The sequence below is a fragment of the Cryptomeria japonica genome, chromosome 10 (genome assembly GCF_030272615.1).
Source record: "Cryptomeria japonica chromosome 10, Sugi_1.0, whole genome shotgun sequence".
Lineage (NCBI taxonomy): Eukaryota > Viridiplantae > Streptophyta > Pinopsida > Cupressales > Cupressaceae > Cryptomeria > Cryptomeria japonica.
The window spans coordinates 697,079,054-697,101,269 of NC_081414.1; the positions used below are offsets into that span (position 1 = coordinate 697,079,054).

General features: G+C 37.5%; 1 protein-coding gene across 1 annotated transcript; it reads left to right on the plus strand.

Annotated features, from left to right (window-relative positions):
* Positions 1-4,105: 4,105 nt before the first annotated feature.
* LOC131057542 (F-box/kelch-repeat protein At5g15710) lies at positions 4,106-5,197 on the plus strand. The gene has a single exon (XM_057991706.2). It carries the CDS (start codon positions 4,106-4,108, stop codon positions 5,195-5,197), a length of 1,092 nt encoding a protein of 363 aa, XP_057847689.1.
* The last annotated feature ends 17,019 nt before the right edge of the window (positions 5,198-22,216 follow it).

Sequence of the window (22,216 nt, forward strand, 5' to 3'; positions counted from 1 at the left end):
TCTTACCAGATTGGGGAGGATTGGTCAGAGAAAGTGCAAGTTATCATGTCTTCTTTTGTTTCATATGCTTATGCACCTTAGAAGGAAGCTTCTACACATAACGTCTGGCATGATTTGTTGGATTTCAAGGAGGCAAATGCTTCCTCGAGGAAGAGGGACCTGAAGTTTTCTCCATCTTCGCTACAATAGTTGATCCTCCCGGTGATGGAGTCTCCACTAAATGAGTCTAATATATGGGGTATGGATTACCCATCCATTGATTGATCCAGTTTAATACATCCTTAGCTCTTAGTTTGATATCCTCCTTTTCTTCTAGGTTGGGATCAAGATTATGAATTAGGATATCAAAAATATTCTTCTTTTTATATAAAGTATGCAACACATTCCCATCATCAGCTTTTTTGATCTGTTCAGAAACCCATTGATTTTCCACATCAGCTACCAAATCTAAGCTCAACCTATAGTAGTCCCTAACTTGGACTTCATGATCGTCTATGGAATTGGCCCAATGATATTAAATATGTGGCACATGTTTAAAATGAGATCTATAAGAACTAATTTAAAGCTCCTAATTCTAAGATTCTAAAGATATATATTTGATTTGTAGTTGAACATGGTGGTGTACACCAACATCACTTATCAACATACTCCCACTTAGTTCTATGTAGACTCACAAGATGGCCTTGAAGTTTAAATAAAGAATTTTGTAACTACCTTTGTGAATATATCTATATGTTGTTCTTGAGTTTTTATATAATTCAATCTACTTCTTCTTTGGAACCAAATATCAAATGAAATAAAATTTCAAATAAAAAATATATGTTATACTATGATGGATAGAATTCTTGGACACTTCAAGTTGCACTTATTTTATCATAAAATATTATTGTAAGCTAAATTTGTTTCTCCCCAATTTCTTCTCAGTATTTTGGAAGCCACAATGCTTGTGTATCCAAAGAAGTGAATGAAATATGCTCTATTGAACTACAGATGAAAGATAAACCAAAATTTTATTCTTTAATCACCATATAACCAAACCTAACCAAGATAAAAAAAATAATAATAAAAATTACCAATGTGGAATTTTAGTTATCCAACTACCTCCTCAAAAGGAATCACTTAAGGCAACTAGTCAATTTTTCTTGGAGGATAATAATGAATAATTTTTTATAGTAATTTTCACATACCTTAATAGTATCCTCTTGGGTGCCTTCATATGGATTTTGAATGACTCAACTATATACCTTAAAATACGAGAAACAAAATAAGTATTATTAAGAGTCCAACAATAATTCCATAAGTTTTATCATAAACTATTTTAGCAACATCTTCTATACATAACACAACTCCATGAACAATTAGAGAGGAGGCTTCTTGCTTGTAGTAAAGAGTAGGCTCACTATTGATTCTCTTGAAGATGTTCTATTAATTTTTTTAAATCCTATCATACCATGATCTTGGTGCTTTCTAAGGCCATATAAATAATTTTTTAACTTGTAGAATTTGTATTCTTTACCTTGCACAATTTCAAAACCATATTTGTATGCCTCCATTGAAATTTTAAGGTACTAGTGAAACCGCCATTATAGTTGTATCTTTTCATGGTAATGGTGTAAATATTCCTTCATAGACTATCATTTACCTTTTTGTGAACCATACCTTGTGTATTTCAACACTACCATAAATGTTGTACTTAGTTTTGTAGACCCACTTATTATAAAATTTTTCTTGCCTAGTAGAAGCTTTAGTAAGCTCATATAAGTATTATTTATGTGAATTAAATCTATCTCTTCTTGCATTTGTTGCACCTAAACCTTATTAGTTACATTATTTTAGACATCACTTTTTAATTATTTTGACACAATTATCCAGTATTCAATAAATATTGTTTTAGTTGTGAAGTATAATTATTCACTTTTCATACCATCTTTATTATACAGTTACATAGATCTTTTTATCATAATCTCTCTATATTTGTTATCACTAAGCTTGATCTTGAATTTGAAACTTTCGTCCATTATAAAAAAACTCATTATTCCTTGATGTGTGGTTAGAACACCTGAAATCTAAATACCAATCCTCTTTAGAATCATTTTTAACTTTGTCATAATTTTTTTTGGAGAAGCCTTCTCATTCTCATGAGCATAATTAACCTTTTTTTTTAATTATTGTCTACTTTTACTCTACATTCCATTTCAAAGTGGTCATTCATATTACAAAATTATAAACTCTTATAAATTCTAACTTTACAAGTCTTCCTTTTGCACAACCACCTCTTCTACATCTATTTTCTCTTGAATAATTACGATTCTTGTATTTGGCTTATCCTTGGTTGTTCTTACTCATGTCACCTTCATTCTTTATGATTTATAATTTTAAGGAAAAACATTTTGCACCGCTGTCTCGAAACGCGTCTCTATGGATTTTTTCATGAGACATAAGAGATCCAACTAAGTGATCAAACATAATAGTAGTGAAATCTTTACTTTCCTCAATGATTATTGCAACATGAATCTACCTTGGTGTTAGAGACCTCAACACCTTTTTAACACACAACCTTTTTGTTCACAATTTTTCTGAGTGTAGTCGTCTTATTGATAACATCTTTTACTTTTACACAATAATCACTTACTCTCTCAACTACTTACATCTTCAAATTCTCTCTTCAATATTTGTAACTAGACAACTTTGAGTTGCTCAATGGATTGATAAGATTCTTATAGAGTTTTCTAGATATCCTTGGCTATCTTTGCACCTATAATTATTAAAAATACACTTTTATCTAGAGTTTTTTGGATATGAAATAAGACTACATAATTTTTCTTCTTAGCCTCCTTCTAAGTTATATAATTAGCTACAAGAGTGATCTCATTAGCGAACTCTTCATAACTTGTTTCTCATAAATCTTTTCCAATCAAAAGAGTCATCATCTTGATGCTCTAGTAATCAGTTATTTCTATTGCATTCAAGAATGAGAAAAGAGTTAGTGTTTACCATGATCAATTGTTAGAGAGTTCCCAACCACAAAATCTATGAACTAAACTTCTAACCTACTATAACATAAAATAAAAAATCTAAAATAATTCTATTATTCTGTTTAACCAATCTAAAAAAATAATTATAAGAATAATAAAACAATAATATTACTTAAAAAAATGATAATATCTTATAGTTAACACTAAAAATTAATCAAGCATATAGTACTTAAACTAACACTCTTTTTGTCTTCTCAAATATTTGTTGTTTACAAACAATAAGAACAATAGCTTTACTTAGTTCCTAGCCCTAAAACATAAATACAAGAGGAAAACACTAAACAAATACTTATTCTTTGATGTATTTAGCATGAACTCAATTGCCCCTCATGCATCAATTGGAACATGTTAACATATAGTTTAAGCATAAAATTCTATTTAAAAAAATTATTAAGAACAACATCCATCTAGGTAGGTATTAAAAAATAAATGTAAAAATTAATAATTCTTTATTCTTTGTTCTATTAATTTAAAAAATAAAATGTTTGAACTATAATTCTATGATGATGTACACTAACATCACTTATCAACCAGGCTTTCAAGACCTCTAAATTCTACTCTCTATTCAACCATCAAAATGCATCAATGACCATACGGTTCCGTGCTATACTAACAAGATTACAAATTGTGACAGCAAAGCACACAACTTTCGCTATTAAACCACTAACATACATTTCTTGTTTTATATCCGTTGTTATTTGTTTTGCCCTGCAAATTGCATAAGGGGCCCATATCACGGAACGCATGTTCATTGTATTTACACCTCTGGAATCCAGAAAAGGACAGACCAGGAAACCATATCCTAATTTTACCAAACCCAACTCCTCAAATCAACCGTTCTTTACGGTAAGAGCCCCTTGTTTATCTGTGATATTGCTGCTACTCTAAACAATGGTCCGTTGAGACGAACATTCCTTGCCGCCATGGCCAGATCTCTTTGATTATGACATTAATGCCTGCGATTTAACTTGGTAAATCCTTGCTCAGGTTGTTTGACCGTATGGCTGTCTTACCCATTTGCTATAAATATATGCAATCTGTATTTGGTAAAATTGACTCTAGTTATGAAAATGGGTGCGCTCAGAATTTGTAAGGAAACAGTGTGGTCTGATTTGCCTGAACATTTGATGGAGAGAGTGCTGGAATGCCTTCCAGTGGACTGCTTCTTCCGTTTCAGAGCTGTTTGCAGGGGATGGAATGTTCTGTTTTCATCACAATATTTCAATTCCATAGCAAGAAATAGCCAGCCATTTCTCATTCTCTGCCCCTCCAACACCCAACTGCCCTCGCTAATCTATTCCTTCTTCACCCACACTTGGCGAACCATTCCTTTATCTTTGCCCCATAATTGCCTCATCAATTTCAGAGGATCCGCTTCTGGGTTGCTCTTGGCAGACATTAGCGCCAATTTCTGGTTTGGCTATAATTCTCCAACGCTCTGTGTTTGCAATCCTCTTACCCAAACGTGCTCAACACTGCTAGAAACAGTTTCTGTGATTAGAATTATGGCCAAGGCAATTTTACCAGTGGGGAACAAGAGGGATGAATTTACAGTCATGGTGGTGGGCATGAGCAGCACTGGTACAGTTTTAGTAGAAGCCTATAATTCCACTACCAAGGCATGGAAAGTTGCAGGCAGCATTCCTGATGTGGTGATAAGAAACGAAAGCATGTTCTTCTGCAAGGGCTATCTGTTCTGTGTGACTGCCACTGAGGGCATAATGGCCTACAATGTTGAACAGGGGATCACCACAACTATGGCCCTACCCACAGCAGATGTCCACAATCTGTGGACTCGGCTTGTTTGTTGTAAGACTCGTGTGGTTGTGGTTCGGACAATCGAAGAAAATTACAGTTTGGAAGGCTTAATTATGTGGGAGTTAGTTTTTCATGAGAGGGCGAAGGATTGTAAGTGGGAAGAGATTGGAAGGATGCCCTGTTCTGTCTGTGAGAAATTTAGAAGGAGCTCGAATTCAAATTGGTTTGAGTGTGTGGGAGTGGGAGATAAGATCTGTTTCAGAGCTAATGAGAGCATAGAGATACTTGTATATGATCTGAGTACCAGCTCTTGGAATTGGCTGCCCAAGTTTCCTGCAGATTTGAGATATGTGAGCATGAGATGCCTTCCACTGGAAATTATGCCCGGTACTGAATTCTCTTAGGTTTGGTTGTAAATATGCAGTTCATGAACTCTGAAGAATCAGAATTTGTATGGATATAATGAGCCAAAGAATATATGAGACTAAGCGCAGCCAGGAGGGGGATATATATACTTGTGCAGGGCAAATTCTTATAAATTTGTTCGTTAATTTTTCATTTGTTAAAAAAAAAAAACCCTTCAGTCAATTGTTAAGTGAGAGTGCTGATCAAGGCTTAAAGTCTGATACTTGAATTGTAATTATCTAGTTAATTGAAATATACTTGTTTTCAATCAACCGCTGATTATGGTAAGAGCGCGTTGTTTTCAATCAACCGCTGATTATGTTGAATGATATTTTATTTATTTATTTTGTATCGATGTTTTTTTTATGTAGAATTTTGTTAGAAATTATAAATTAGCAATATGAGTGAATCATAATTTTTTTATAAGATTAATGTGGGGAAGACAAGAAAAATTTAAGAAAATGAATAAATATAAAAAATTGAGCTAGAATTTTTTTTTTCATCTTATTTATCTTATTAGTACTTGTCGTTATTGTAATGAGTTTTTTGTTTTTCCATCTAACTAGTTATTAAAAAAGTTAATGTGAACCAATCACGAATTTTAACTTTTGATTTTTTCAATCTTTTTATTTACGAGAGTCTAGTTGTACAAATTTTAAGATTATAACTGAAAATTATTTTTCTGTATACTTATTGGCTAAATACAATTTAGCTATTATAGAGCGAATTTTTAGGAAATCCAAATTAAATGGATTTAGTGGCAACTATATAGCAAAAGATAGGTAAATTTAGGGAAAGTTTGATGTCCATTTCCTTAAACTTTCCATAGGGAGATAGATTATGATAGAAAATGTCTCACGCTCCCTATTCAGTGGTGATTTCCAATTTTTTGTTAATTATATATTTTGGTGTCTGTTTTTTTTTTTAATTAATGTTTGTGTTAACATGATGAGGAAGAGAGCTTTAACGGGAGGGGTCACTAAATAGAGTACTACCAACGAACAATTAAAATGTGTATATATTTTATCATTAATTTTATTTAGTTAAAGTATTTGGAATATAGATTGATTTTAATATTTAATAAGATTTTTATGACCTCATTATATTTTCATCAAAATAATAGTTAACTGCGAAAATGCCTCTACGTGCGAAAAAACGATGCAATGCATCGACATCCTTTTTTGAGCGCTCTTATCCGCCACGGGGAAATTATAGAGGCTTTGCAAATCGATTCGCTGTTTTGGCTAATAACTCTGGGACTAAGGATCTTGGTAGGGTCATATCACGGACCCGCGATCAAGAGGCCTTCTTTGCAAAACCAAAATACTCTTTGGTTAATGAGGTTAGGGCTCCCCCTCCTCTTTACAAGGGTTGGGATCGAGATTGGCATTTGGTGAGCCGTAGAAATAAAAGGGCTTTAGGGCAACCAAACGGCCCCAAACGGAATTCCAATCATTGTCAGGAGGAGGGTTTTGTAAAACCTAACCAGTCAAAGAGATCCTCTGCTTACCATACTTTTCCTCCACGAAAATCTCTGGGTAAATTATCAGAGGATATGGAAACCCCTAGCTGTCACAATTCTAAAGAAGTCGAGCACCCAATGTCAGATCTACCTTCAAACTCCCTAGCTACCCCTAACGAGTTGGTCATTGAAATTGATAATCATACCCAAGCCAGGTATCAAATGCATTGCAGTGACATAATGATCTTTGCTCGATGGAAAGGTTGGGGGATCTCGTCCGAACAAATTGCCAACTGGGTGTCGTCCTCCTTCAATAACAAGGTAAAAATTGACATCCTTCCTGATAATTTCTTAGCTATTGAATGTGGTAATAAGAGTCTGAGAAATTCATTGCTAAACGGGGATATATTAACATTTAAGGGTCTAGGGTTTGATTGCTGGGATTGGCAACCTCTCTTTCTCCCATCTCAATTCAATTCCTACATGGTTAATAGAGAAATTTCACTTGATAAATTTCCCGTAGAATTGTGAAATAATGACTTTTTAAGAATAATAGGCAACAAAATAGGTAAATTTGTAGAAGTCAAAAAATCATCCCTAAGCTTCTTTAACTAGCTCTTAATCGTTAATATGAATATTACCATTAAATCTTTAGAGCCTATAACTCTGATATGCGATAAATCTTGTTTAACCCTATAATTACCCTTTTATAATGGTCCCTTTGAAGATTCTAAGCCAAGGAAGATCCCCTTCGAGAAACCCTTCCCTGAATCGTTGCTCAAGTCTAATGGCGCACTATTTAGATTCATGGAAGGAGGGGGTTTCACCCTAGAGGGCTATAAGATTGATATTAACCCTAATCATCTCACCATAGACCTATATCCTCATAGCTTCCCTGTTAAGCCCTCTCGTTCCCCTCTTCCTCCATTGCTTTCTATAAATTCGCCTATAGCTGACTCTCTTCGCAGGGATTGAGATCTGGAAGAAGGTGAAATCAATGAGGTTATCTCTCAGAAAGAGCAGCTCGGTCTGACAAATATGTCATCATCTAGCTCTCTCATTCCACCAAAGAAGCTGAGTCCCTTGGGGTCTCCCCCTTTAATGAAACTAATTACCTCTAAGCAATCAACAGTATTGGATAGGCTTTCCCCGGATCCAGGAATGGCATCCCTGCAAGATCAACCAATCTCTCTAGCCTCAAGGTTGGCAGGCTTTGAGGAGGCAGAGGCTTGCCCTCCACCTTTGAAGGCTATTCCTGATACAATTATAGAATCTGAGAGTGATCGAGTGGCCAGGGAAGTTGACATCATTGCCAATTTTGTAGGGGAAGAAGTAGTAAACGACTTCATGGATCAATTGGTTGCTGGAATTTGTGATGATGAGGAGTTGGAAAGACAAAGGGATCTCTTAGTCAAAAATCTAGTGGATGTTTCCAGAGCCGACTTAGAAACAGATGAACTATTTATAGCATTAGATAACTTAGGAAATGATAACCCAAATTCTCTAGGCATTCTCAACTCTGATAGAAGTAGAGACTCTCATGACTGTGCTAAACACAGTAAGAGAAGGGGTAGGAGATCCCTTGCTAAACTTAGATCAAAGGATGGAGATGCCAAGGGTTAGTCTAAAATATCTACTCTTTTTAATGTAGGGGAGGGGAAGTTCCTCCCCAGAGAGCCATGAAAATCATTACATGGAATGTTAGGGGTCTGAACGCCCCTAACAAACAACGCATCTTAAAGTGCTACATCTCTAACTCTAAACCAGATATAATGTTAATCCAAGAAACCAAAATGAACTCCTCTGAGATTGACCTTTTTGAGAAAAAACTAGGCGTTAGACAGCTAAAGCATTCCCTTGCTATAGGGGCCTCTAGGGGCTTAGCTATCATTTGGGACTCCAGATTCATCTCGTTTACACCTTTAGAGATCAAGCAATATTGGATGGGAGGAGAAGTAGTAAGTCATAAAAATAACCTAAGATTCAAATTGATCAACATCTACGGCCCTATCCAAAATAGGGATAAGGCTAGGGTGTGGGTGGAACTAGAGTTTTTCCTTAAAGGTTTCCCAAATGATGTATGCATCATTGGGGGATATTTCAATGCTATCACTAAGGTAGCAGACAAAAGAGGAGGTAGCAACAAACTTCCCTCAGCAACTGTAGATTTCAATCACTGGATCAATAGGAACTCCCTATTGGAAATCCAGATGGTAGAGAATGCCTTCACCTGGAACAACAGTAGGCTTGGTTTCTGTAACATTGTTGAGAAACTGGATAGGTTCTTTATCCATGGGGGGCTCTCAGAGCTTAATTTTACCCTGAATGCAGAACCCCTCCCTTTATCAAGATCTAACCATTTCCCACTCCAACTAAACTTATTATCTGACCACTCCCCTAAAAAATGTCCCTTTAAATTTGAGAGCATGTGGTTCAGAGATGATAACTTTTTAAACTTAATTGACAACTGGTGGAGAAGCTCTGTTTTCTCTGGTTCGAAGATGTTTATTATCACAAGCAAGTTAAAGCTTATCAAAAGGAAGCTCTTAGAATGGAACAAGACTAATTTTGGAAATATTTTCGATAAAAAACTCTTAATATAAAATGATCTTAAGAATGTTAACAGTGAGTGTAGGGTAAAACTGTGGTCTGATTCTTTAGATTAACTTAGGACTAATTTGATGCAAACACCCTCAGTTACACCTAAAAGTGTCAATCCGGGATTCATAAACTGATGAGAGGTATAGCGGCTATTTGCTCAAGGGATGAAGATAGTATGTTAAGTGATTATAAATGCATTTCTAATTTACATGCTTATTACAAGAACAAATATAAGGCTCATTCACTAACAAATTAAATCTCACACTTCAAATATTTAAACTTAAGTCACACACTTTCAATCAAGTCTCTTTACTTAAACACCTACCTTATAAATACCAACTTAGAACATTCAACTATGTTTTGCTTAGCAATCTAGGAGTGAAAATAAGATGGTTCTACTTCCTATCACGGTAGTGACAAGAAGTGGAACAATATGTAAGAATACCAAATTATGAAATCACAACTTATCGGATTAAACACATCTTTGTCATAGCAAACACATATTTGTTTGAGCCTTCAAATTATGAATCACAACTTATTTAGTCAGATCAAACATGAATATAGAATTGAGATATTTTCCTTATCCTACAATTTCCGATTAGACTTGTGAATTACAAATCAAACAAAAAGATGTCCTGCTGTGTGGATTATTAAATATTATGCAAACTCACAATTCCTTCAAACAATACTACGTTGAATCTAAACTAAGTTGTTTACGGAATCACACAATACTACGTTGAATCTAAACTAAGTTGTTTACGGAATCACACAATTATCATTATAAATAATAAACACAAATCACGCGAACAAAACATAGAATTACTCACTTCACACTTATAATGAAGTCACTTGATAACACGAGCAAGGGGGCCCTGCCTTCTCGGTCACCAATTGCTGAAACTATCAACGCTTGTTACTTCAAACCATGCATTCACAATTAGAGAATAATAATTGGAACAACAATGTTTTTCATATATTATCTAGTTATCCTTTTGAACAATCCCATACATATTTATATAACACTGCTTACTAATATTGTCTCTAACTGATTACGGGATTGTAACCATGAAACTTGTTTTATACAAAACAAAATGATAGCCATCAACTAATCTAGGGCCGTAGGCCACCGAATCAAAACAATATAACAACTTCAACAAGTCTATGCCATTTCAAGATTATACCGAAACTATCTATCAAAAATAGATCTCTTTCAGGTCGTTCTCTCATTCACATGATCCATGCACCAAGCAATCCTTTCTTCCCAGTACCTATCCACCTATAGATCCCCTGTTATGGCAATTAAACAATTGAGTCAGTAAATAAGCACGGTTTTCGCTCATAATTTTGGTTTTGACTTTTCTTTCATATTTATTGAATTCCCTCTTTCCTTCCTTACCAAATGGTGACAGGAATGACATGGATACCATAGGAATGACAAATAGTGTCAAATTAAGGGTAAAAGAAATAACACATCCTAGCCTCATCATTCCCCCCAGCTGAGGGTTTTGCATGTCCTCATGCAAAAGAAAGAATATAAATACAAACCAGATGAAGGAAGTAGTTTTTGTAGATTACTGGTAACCTCCTAAACCCAATGTTGTTTCAGTTCCTTTACAAGCTTTTCATGTTCTTTGACCGTCAGACAAGGTTCTGAAGTAGCAACTGTCTGTTTTGCCTCTGCCTTGAGTTTACTCAACTCTTCTGCCTATAATTTAACAAAAGCTTGTGCATCCTGTAGCTATTTCTAAAGTGACTGATTCTCTATTTTTAGCTGAGCAATAGAATCCCTCAATGCCCAAATCTCTCTTCTCTGTTTCATCAATAGTCCCTCTTTATCTGTATGCTTCTCAACATAGGTCATGAGAGTAACATTAGTTGAATCCTGCAGATCTTGGTGATCAAAGTTCTCATGACTGGGATCTTTCTGTACACTCTGTATGATTTGGTGAACATTTTCTTCTTGTTCTTCAGTTAACCCTTCTTGTCCTCTAGTATCAATTGAATTTCCTTGGTCCTTGCTTATGGACAAGGGTTTAACTAGTAAAGGATTATCATTATTTATTGGTTTTTCCATAAGTATTTCAGTACACCCTTCTATGGATATATTAATTCCAGCATCTCTGGGAATTGTTTCTTCCCCCATGGGTTCATTGATCACATTTTCTTCAAATAATTTTCACTAAATATGTCTTCACCACCATCAGGAGGAATTTCTCCTTCTTGGGTATCTACCAGAGCAGGACTAAGGGGTTCAGACTGTTTAGATTGTTTCTCCTTTTTCTGCCGTCGATTGCTGTGTCTCAATTCTTGTTGCATCTTACCCTGTTTCTTAATTACTTCTGATAAAACCTGCAAATCCTCGTGAGTGGAGGCTATATGAGCCAGATTCTGGAGCTGATTTTTAGGCTCCGATTGTAGAGCTTCATTCATGTCACCGCGAGGACTGGAGGGATCATCTTGATTCTCCAAGGTCGGCTTCCTCTTGTGACCAGAGCCGAATGATTTTTCAGAAGCTGCCTTAGCCTTAGCAGCTGAGCTACGAGTTTGATAGGGGCTTGGTGTACTAACAGTCTCAGAGTATTTCTTAGCTCGTTTTTCAAAAGAATCTTGGCACATTTTTCAGAGACCCTTCGTTTTGAAACACTAGGGGAAACACTAGGGTTTTGTTCTGGCTCTACTTGTTCTTCCTCATTCTCGGAATTATGTTCTTCCTCAACAGGACTATATTCCTCCTAACTCATGGGACTACTTTCTTCTTCATTCACAGAGCTATCACCCCTCTGTTCTTCAACATAGTTTTCCCTATCAGAAGGTTCCTGGTCTAAATCATAACTAACAAAAGAGTCCCAATTACCAGGGAGAGAGAATTTTTGCAATTCCCTAATAACTAGTAACCTGATGAGCCCATGATGTGCTAGGGCATGACCATGCCTTCTTGAACATTTTGACTCGTACGTTGCAAAGATGAGTAAAGAAAATAAGGAACATTAACAAGCATTCCTCTCCACAAATGTAACAGTAAGCGGAAATGGTGGGCATACACATAAACATACATGCCTTTGCATGTGATATACTAGATGATGAATCTGGCCACATGTTTCCAATGAGCTGGAAGCGAAAGCAATTTAGTGCCCTGGCCTGAGACAATGACAACGGATTCCCCTCTGTCTAAAAACCTTTTCCGAAGCGGCTTAAGAGCCACTACTTTCTTTGAGATTTTAGGAAAATAATTTTCACCACTGACGGGTAACCTTGAAACTTCGGCTATAGAATCCACTGTGACATAAATAGTTAACCTGCGGACAACGGCTCGACCTTTGGAAAAATTTTCTGCAAATTCTCGAGTAGTGTGTTCATCATAACCTCGTAGCCATTTAAAATACATATCCCATCTAGCTTGCTTAAAGACCTTATACGCCTCTGCATTTTTCGGGTCCCTTAATTCATCCATCGTCAAAGGCTCATATCAAGGACGTCGTTCTCCTGCCATGATTGTAACACAGAGTCCTGTGGAAACTGCCTTCGCCCAAACTGCTAACTGTGTAGGAAAATGGTGACGGGGCTATAACAGAGTTTTTTCAAAACTTTACCAAAACCACTGTGTGAGAAATAGTGACGGAAAGTTACAATCATGAGGGTAAGATAAGACAGACAAGGCAATGATGACAAGGAAAGGCTTTGAAGGGATGACGGAGAGATTATGACGACCGAGACACATAGACAACACATCGTCCCCCCAGCTAAGCAGCAGACCCGTCCACGGGGCATGTCACCATAGGGTAGAGGAAAATAAAATAGGAAATTAAATAAATAAACGAAAGAAAAACAAAACAAAACAAAACCATTACCGAATACTGAGGCCATTGATGACAAGAGATGGCAAGGAGCGCCAAGTACGAAGGATGTGACCAGAAGCTAAAGTGGAGCTAGCAGATCGGACGTCACACGAGAGCAAGTAGCCACAAATCATAAAGAAAGATTGCATCCGTAGGTGAAATAAAGAGAGGCACGACCCAACACGTGGAGGATGGGAAACGCACCCAAGGAAGACACTAGGCCAGTGTGGCACGGACGTGGACGGGGCAAGAAGGACTTCCTGCCAGAAAAATGAGAGGAAGAAGAGAGGACGTTCCTGGCCGAAAAATGACAGGAAGGCATAGGAGTCCAAGTCGGAGCGGACAGGGTTGCTGTGTTTGCCATGTGGTGATGGGATTTTTTATTGTTTGATTTAGTTGGATTATTTTTGTTTTTTAATTTTTTATATTTTTTATATTTTATATTTTTTATATTTTTTATATTTTATATTTTATATTATTTATTTATTTATTTTCTTTTTTTTTTGATATTTTTCTTTTGTTCGTCGACAATAAACCGCCGGAGACCCAATTTTCAGTCTATTGCCGCCTAGGGGCATCGAAAAACCAATTTTCACCCCTAAGATTATTTAGCAGTGGACAACCGCCGGGAAACCAGTTTTCAGCTGCCAACTGGCCAATAGCGCCCATAGGTTTTCACTATTGGATCTTTTATTTTATTTTATTTTATTTTATTTTATTTTTTTTATTCAATTTTGAAGGAGGCCAAAGGGAACCATAGTGAGTTCTGTAGCCACATCAAGAAAGAAGGCTTCCTTTGAAAGAGGTTTCCAATACAGCTTCAAGCGGTGACCGTTAACGAGGAGCTTGCACCGTTCAGAATCCACAGTGCAGAGTTGAATAGCACCGTTATCTTATACATGCTCAACTTCGTAAGGTCCCAGCCATCTTGTATGAAACTTGCCTTTGAAATCCTAAAATCGGGAGTCATACAAGAGCGCCCAATCCCCAGGTTGAAAGGATCGTTGGCGAATATGTCGATCATGCCACAGAGCCTGCTGCTTCTGGATGACCTCTGTGTGAAAGAGCGCATCCTGATGGAGCTCATCTAAAGAGTGTAGTTGGGCAGTGCAGTCCTTCTGGGCATCAGAGAGACTTAGGCCGAGTTGCAATGCAGTCCGCAGAGTCTTAATCTCAAACTCGATCGGAAGAACTACCTTCTTACCATAAACGAGTTCATAAGGGGTCAGACTTGTAGTGGTCTTCCACGTCATGCGGTAGGCCCATACAGCCTCAGGAAGCCGCATGGCCCAATCACGCTTATGAAGAGCAACCGTCTTGGTAAGAATGTTCTCAAGCTCTTTGTTGGTGACCTCAACTTGTCCATTAGCTTGGGGATGGTAAGGAGTGGACTTCCGGTGACGGATCTCATGTTCTTTGACTAGAGAAGCAATAAGTTCTGAAGTAAACTGGGGTCCTTGATCTGTAGTGATTTCTCGAGGAACACCGAAGTGAGTGAAAATCTTTGAATATAGAAAGTCAGCCACTTTAGTGTCTCATGCATGTTTGAATGCAATGACTTCAACCCATTTGGTGACATAATTTGTGCAAACAAGAATATATTCTTTGTTCCGAGAAGGTGGATTGATAGGACCTACGAAATCAAGGCCCCACTTCTCAAAGGGTTCCAGAGATAGCTGAGGGTGTAATGACATCTCATTGGAGCATGTAGGATGACCCATCCGCTGGCACTGATCACAATGACGAACATATCGCTTACAATCCTTATGAATTGTAGGCCAATAATACCCAGCAGTGAGAATTTTTCTAAGCGGTTCTCTGAGTAGCAAAGTGTCCTCCACATGATTCAGTATGAAAAGCTCGAAGAATGTCAAAGACATCCTCCTCAGGTACACATCTGCGCATGATGTTGTCAATGCCGGTGTGAAAGAGGAGACCATTAATCCAAGTATACTGTCCACTAAGGCCCACCAATTTTTGACGTTCATGAGGTGAGAAGTGAGAAGGGAACTTGCATGTGACCAAGTAGTTGGCAATATCAGCAAACCAGGGACTCTTTGCGGAGATAGCAAAGAGGTGTTCATCTGGAAAGGTGTCATCAACTGGAGTTGGTTCATTGTCCGACAGCTGCAACCTGGATAGGAAATCTGCAACCACATTTTCTTGACCAGGCTTATCAAGTATAGTGACATCAAATTCTTGTAATAAAAGCAACCACCTAATGACTTTGCTAGTGACTACTGGCTTATTCATTAGTGTAAAGTGGAAAATCACGATCGAACCCTAGTTGTTCTCCCCTCTTCCAACTCCGAGGAGAGAGAAGGGAGGTTTGCTAGGATTCGATGGTTTTCACTTAGGGGAGAGACTTTACATTCAAAAGAGGGGTTGAAACTCATAAGATCCAATCCCACACAATGTAAGATTGGATGCTAAATGAATTTCAAGGGTTAGGAAAGCAAGGCTACCCTCTTTTGTAAAGAATGTTGTTAAGGAAATTAAGCTAAGAATACATAGAAAGTCATAAAGATTTGCTTATAAACTGAGTTCGGGTTATAGGATGAAGCTGCGGACCTGGAATTAGCAGTAGAATGTCGATACGGCGCTGTCCTACAAATTTGAGCAAAAGTTGTCAGGACGATGGCGCCCGGCGCCACAGTCCTCCGAAAAATCCGCAAAACGAAGGGGGATCTGTTCGTCTCTGCACAAGGATTCCAGATCTTCAATTTCAGCCGCGTACCTGCAACCTACACACAGAAAAGCGAAGACGATTGGGGGGTTAGGGATTAGGGGTTTTCCTTTAGGTCAAACCCCGGTTTTGGAATTAACCAAGAAATGAGCAAGAGCTGTAAATGTAAATGACTGTAAAACAAGTACTAATACCTTGTTCTAAGGATGTTTGTATCCTTATGTGCGAAGGTATAGATGTTGTATGTTGTATGTTGTAGCATGTAGTATGTGATCTCCTCTTCAATGGTTGAATCCTTGACTTGAATGCAACACTTAGCCTTGAATGGAGACTTGAAATGATCAATTGCTTGAAGGAATGCTTGAATGCTTGAATGCTTGAATGTTTGAGTATAGTTTCCACGCTTTTTCCCTCATGTATCTCTTCTCCCAAAATGAGAGAGAAAAATGTAGTTTATATACTTTTCATTTAGGGCTGATAGACTGATTTTCCTGACCTTAGGCCGACCAGGAAATGTAATTTCCAAATTGCAAACAAAAAGACCCGAGCCCCTTAGGAGACCGGGCCCAAAATAGGACCCAGGGACCAGGGCGCTGGGCGCCATGGTCCTGGGGACCAGGGTGCTGGGCGCCCTGGTCCTGAAGGACCAGGGCGCTAGGCGCTCTGGTCCCACCTCCCGGGACAGCAGGGTGCAAGGAGGTTCAGGCCAGGGTGCTTGAAAAATGCAGTTTTCAGTGTCGCGAGAAAGTTTTGGGGTCTCCATTCAGGTTGCGTGTTGCGTCGCCATCGTGAAGACCGAAATGCAGTCGAAATTGCAAGTGTCGCAATTTTAGGACGCTACAATTAGAAAGCGAATTGTCGAGTGGTCTGTGTGAACAAACACTTTATATCCAGTAATATAATGAAAAAATTTATTAATAGCATAAACAACAGCTAAAAATTCCTTTTCAGTTACCATATAATTTACCTCTGCACCGGTGAAATTCTTGCTGACGTAGTAAATAGAATAAAAGAGATTGTCTTCTTTTTGTCCAAGCACTACGCCCATAGAAGAGTCAGAGGCATAGGTATGGATGTGGAATGGCAATTCCCAATTTGGACCTCTAAGGACTGGGGTGGTCACAAGCTTGGTTTTAATAGTCTTGAAAGCCTCCTGACACTCAAGCGTCCAAGAAAAGACAACATCTTTAGCTAAAAGAGCAAACAAAGGAGAGGCAATCTTGCTAAAATTTTGAATAAATCGTCGGTAATACCCAGCATGGCCAAGAAAGATCCTAACATCTTTTGGATTGGATGGTGTGGGTAGGTCCTGAATTATCTGGACCTTTTTAGGATCAACTTGAATGCCTTTGGAAGAAATAAAATGTCCTAACATAATGCCCTCAGTCATAAGAATGTGACACTTTTCATGACTTAAAGATAGATTAGTATCTATACATCTTTTAAGCACTTTCTCTAAGTTTTCTTTTGCCTCTTCATAAGTATTGCCATGAACTGTAAAGTCATCCATATAAACTTCTACACAATCATTCACAAGGTCAGCAAAAATACTTAGCATAGCCCGCTGAAAGGTAGCTGGGGCATTACATAATCCAAATGGCAACACATTGTAGGCAAATGTCCCCCAGGGACAAGTGAAGGTGGTCTTATCCTGGTCTTCAGGTGCTATGCGAATATGATTATATCCACTAAATCCATCCAAGAATGAGAAGAATTGTTTCCCTGCAAGAGTGTCCAAAACTTGATCAATAAATGGTAATGGAAAATGGTCCTTTTCAGTTGCTTTTTTTAAAGCTCTGTAATCAACACAAATACGTAACTTACCATTTTTCTTCGGTACCACTACTAGAGGAGATACCCACCTGCTATCCAAAATAGGATATATGAAACCAACATTTAACAATTTCTGTAGCTCCTCCTTGACTATGTCCCACAAAACAGGGTTAAGTCTTCGTTGTGGCTGTCTAACAGGACGACTCTCTTCCTCAATGTAGATGTGATGTGTGCAAGTGTTGGGATGGATACCATGCATATCTTGGTACTCCCAAGCAAATGTGGCTTTATTGTCCCTAAGCATGGTAATAAGGTCCTTAATCTGTTCTGGACTTAATTGTGGAATAATATTAAGGGTACAACCTAGTAAAATCTCCATAGGTTGTGACTGTATAGGGGAATCTAGAGCTAACACTTGTGGTGAACCATGACTTTCTAAAGATAGTAATGGAATGTACAAACACTGGTGAGGTAACAATTGATGTAATATGAAAAAGTATTGAATGAACTGAGAACCACCTACTAGAGGAAAACTTCCAAAGGGACAACTAGTAGTTATATGCGAGGGAAAAACCAAGTTGTCTAAAATGTCATTCGACCCGTACCTATTCTGAAGAAAATTAACAAGAAGGTTATCCTCTATGGGTTCTTCAAAATCATATGCTTGTTCAATAGTTAGGACCAGTAAGGAATCTTCCAAGTCACTATCAACCCAAATAGCATCTTTTGTTTCTAATAGGGGTTGAGCAGGTGGATATAGTGTTATTTGCTTAGTTTGTTCTCCATTAGAGATAACCATATTACCTGACCGACAGTTGATAAAAGCATTAGCAGCAGCTATCCAAGGTCATCCTAAGATTAAGGGATATCCCCCCAACTTAACTTTCGACTGCAAGATCATAAAGTCAGTTGGAAAATCCCATGAATCAATATAAAGGACCACATCTTCAATAACCCCATCAGGCTTGACCAGTGAACGATCAACCATCTGGAGAACTGTAGGTGTGGGCCTAAGTCCTTCAAGAGATAATTTTGTTTTGGTATCATTAGTAATCACATTAATTGCAGCACCCAAATCCACAAGTGTATTAGGTATAGTAATCTTACCAATGCTTACCTAGATGACTGGGCTTTCGGGATCTGCATATTTGGGAATTGTCAAATTGCCAAGCATAAGATCCGCCAATTGCCCAATAACTTGAACAATTTTTGGATCTTCTTTCTTCTTTTGCCTTCGTGTACATAACTCTCAAACTGTTTTATTATACACCAGAATATCCTTGATAGCCTGTAACAAAGGAATCTTAATGTTAACATTGCGGAGTTCATTAATGAGATCAAATTCAATTTGCGTAGGTTCCTTTTGTACAGGTTTAGAAAGCAACCAGTCAGGAAATGGAGGTTCTTTTTCAGACTCCTCTTCAGGTTCTTCATTTATTTTTGTGATTGTGGGACCTTGGAGGGCTTTTCCTGATCTCAGTTGTACTCCTTCTAGTTCCACTGCATTGACTAGATAAGTGGGATAACCTGCCACCTCATTATTGTACACAGGTTGGGATGGCTTATTATTAGGATTGGGGTTTGGTTGAGTGGGCATTGATGTTGGCTTTGGTGGTTGTGGTGGGTTAGGTAGCGGATTAGAGGAGGATGATGGAATAGGTTGAAGGAATTGTTGTGGTTGTTGATAAGGATTTATTAAAGGTGGAGGTGGAAATTGAGTTTGAGGTGGATAGGGTTGGGGGTATGGTTATGGATATGTTGTAGGTGGTGGCGCATGCGGCCTCCATGCCTCTTGCCACGATTGAGTTCCAAAATGGTAATTTTGGGACCATTGAGGATAGGATGAAGGTTGTTGCCAGCCCCCATACCATGTATTTGAATTGGGGAAGGTTTGACTTTGACTAAGAAGATACTCATTAGGGAAACCTGGCTGCATTTCTCTTGGCGGAAAAGGATGTCGTGGGGCCATAAAATATACAGGTTCCTCAGCATATTCCATACTAGCTAGTCCTTTTGGAAGAGGTTTTAAGGTAGAATGCTTACTTGCCTCCTCTAGGGATGAAATATTCATTCTATTATATGGACAATCCTCAGGACCATTCTTTTTACGACATGTAGGACAATATACTGCTAAAGCCTTTTCTACTTCTTCCTGTTTCCTACAGGTATACAAAGTGTCTATCTATTTTCCCATATGATTTAATAAATCGGTTTTAAGATCCTCAAGTAGATTACCTATTTCGCATTTTGAAATACCTGATACTCCTCCTGAAGTAGGCAACCTACTGGAGTGACTCCTTAGGGGACGTTGAGACCTAGAGAAATTCCTGCAAATTTCAATAATATCATCAAAACTCAATTTTGAAATATTTCCTTTACCCATTAAATTTAAAGCATCCATAGTCTCATCCCTTATTCCTCTAAGAAATAACATGTTAGTAGTGTCAGTAGTGAGTCCTGGCTGTCCTGATTGTTGAAGACTGAATATGAAACATTCCAGGTAATCTTTCATGGACTCATCCTCCTTTTGGTTTATGTGAAAGACTTCATCCCACATGTCTTTGGTTTTGCAGTAATCTTGATATTTGTCCATAAACAACCATTTCATCTCATCCCAAGTTCGGATGTTTCGTAGGCTCATAAACCATCGCAATGCTGCATCCTTGAGTGTAGCTGGAAATAGTTTAAGCTTTTGAGCATCATGCCTGTAATCATAGCTGTTACACAGGACTTCAAATTCAAACAAAAATATATCAGGATCTTCAATAGATAAACCACAGAAAATAGGTAATGCAGAATGAGGAATGTTTTTCATGGGGGTGTCCTCATCTGGGTGTTCAATGGGGAACTCAAAAGCAATAGGTTCATTGTTTACTAATGCCCTTTCATTATTATTACCTTGGTTTTGACCTCTCAAGTGTCCACCCAAGTTTTCCCCATTATTATTAGCATCACCCATGATGTCTATTGCCCAAGGAGTATAAACAACTATAGTTGGCTTGTTATTTACCAAAGATGAACCTGCTCTTAAGTTGTAGGACTCGTTGAACTGTTTGGAAACCCTTTGATATGCTTCCTCTAAGGACTCTAGAGATTGCTCCATTGGAGCCTCTACAAGAGTAGACTCAATGGCGCATTTTTCTAGATCTGGTTCACTAGACATGTCTTTCAATGGACCATCAACTTCTTTATTGTCTTTGATTTCCCCTTTCGATTGTATTTCTTGTTGCAGGTTCTCTTTTTGTATTTGTTTCCCTTTGAAAGATGTTTGAGGACTCAAAAGTTTGGACTTACTTTTTGATTTTTCTGAAGTTGACTCTTGCTTCTTAACAAATCTACCTTTACTATCTCTAGCTCTATTCATGCACCTAGATGAATTACTACAATGCAAACCTAACGTACTAGCTCAAGCAAGGTCGACAATTGTTCAAGATTTCACTAAGGCGCACTGTTCCTATCTTAACTTACTACGACTTCACGCCTTTAATACCTCTCCCTGGAAACGACGCCAAAAATGTAGGGTAAAATTGTGGTCTGATTCTTTGGATTAACTTAGGACTAATTTGATGCAAACACCCTCAGTTATACGTAAAAGTGTCAATTCGGGATTCGTAAACTGATGAGAGGTATAGTGGCCATTTGCTCAAGGGATGAAGATAGTATGTTAAGTGATTATAAATGCATTTCTAATTTACATGCTTATTCCAAGAACAAATCTAAGGCTCATTCACTAACAAATTAAATCTCACACTTAAAATATTTAAACTTAAGTCACTCACTTTCAATCAAGTCTCTTTACTTAAACACCTACCTTGTAAATACCAACTTAGAACATTCAACTGTGTTTTGCTTAGCAATCTAGGAGTGAAAATAAGATGGTTCTTCTTCCTATCACGGTAGTGACAGGAAGTGGAACAGTATGTAAGAATACCAAATTATAAAATCACAACTTATCGGATTAAACACATCTTTGTCACAACAAACACATATTTGTTTGAGCCTTCAAATTATGAATCACAGCTTATTTAGTCAGATCAAACATGAATATAGAACTGAGATATTTTCCTTATCCTACAATTTCCGATTAGACTTGTGAATTACAAATCAAACAAAAAGATGTCCTACTGTGTGGATTATTAAATATTCTGCAAACTCACAATTCCTTCAAACAATACTACGCTGAATCTAAACTAAGCTGTTTATGGAATCACACAATTATCATTATAAACAATAAACACAAATCATGCGAATAGAACATAGAATTACTCACTTCACACTTATAACGAAGTCACCTGATAAAACGAGCAAGGGGCCCCTACCTTCTCGGTCACCAAGTGCTGAAAGTATCAACGCTTGTTACTTCAAACCATGCATTCGCAATTAGAGAATAATAATTGGAACAACAATGTTTTTCATATATTATCTGGTTATCCTTTTGAACAATCCCATACATATTTATATAACACTGCTTACTAATATTGTCTCTAACTGATTACGGGATTGTAACCATGAAACTTGTTTTATACAAAACAAAATGATAGCCATCAACTAATCTAGGGCTGCAAGCCACTGAATCAAAACAATATAACAACTTCAACAAGTCTATGCCATTTCAAGATTATACCGAAACTATTTGTCAAAAATAGATCACTTTCATGTC

Coding starts and splice junctions, on each gene's coding strand:
- LOC131057542 (XM_057991706.2), top strand. CDS start 4,106: ATGGGTGCGCTCAGAATTTGTAAGGAAACAGTGTGGTCTGATTTGCCT.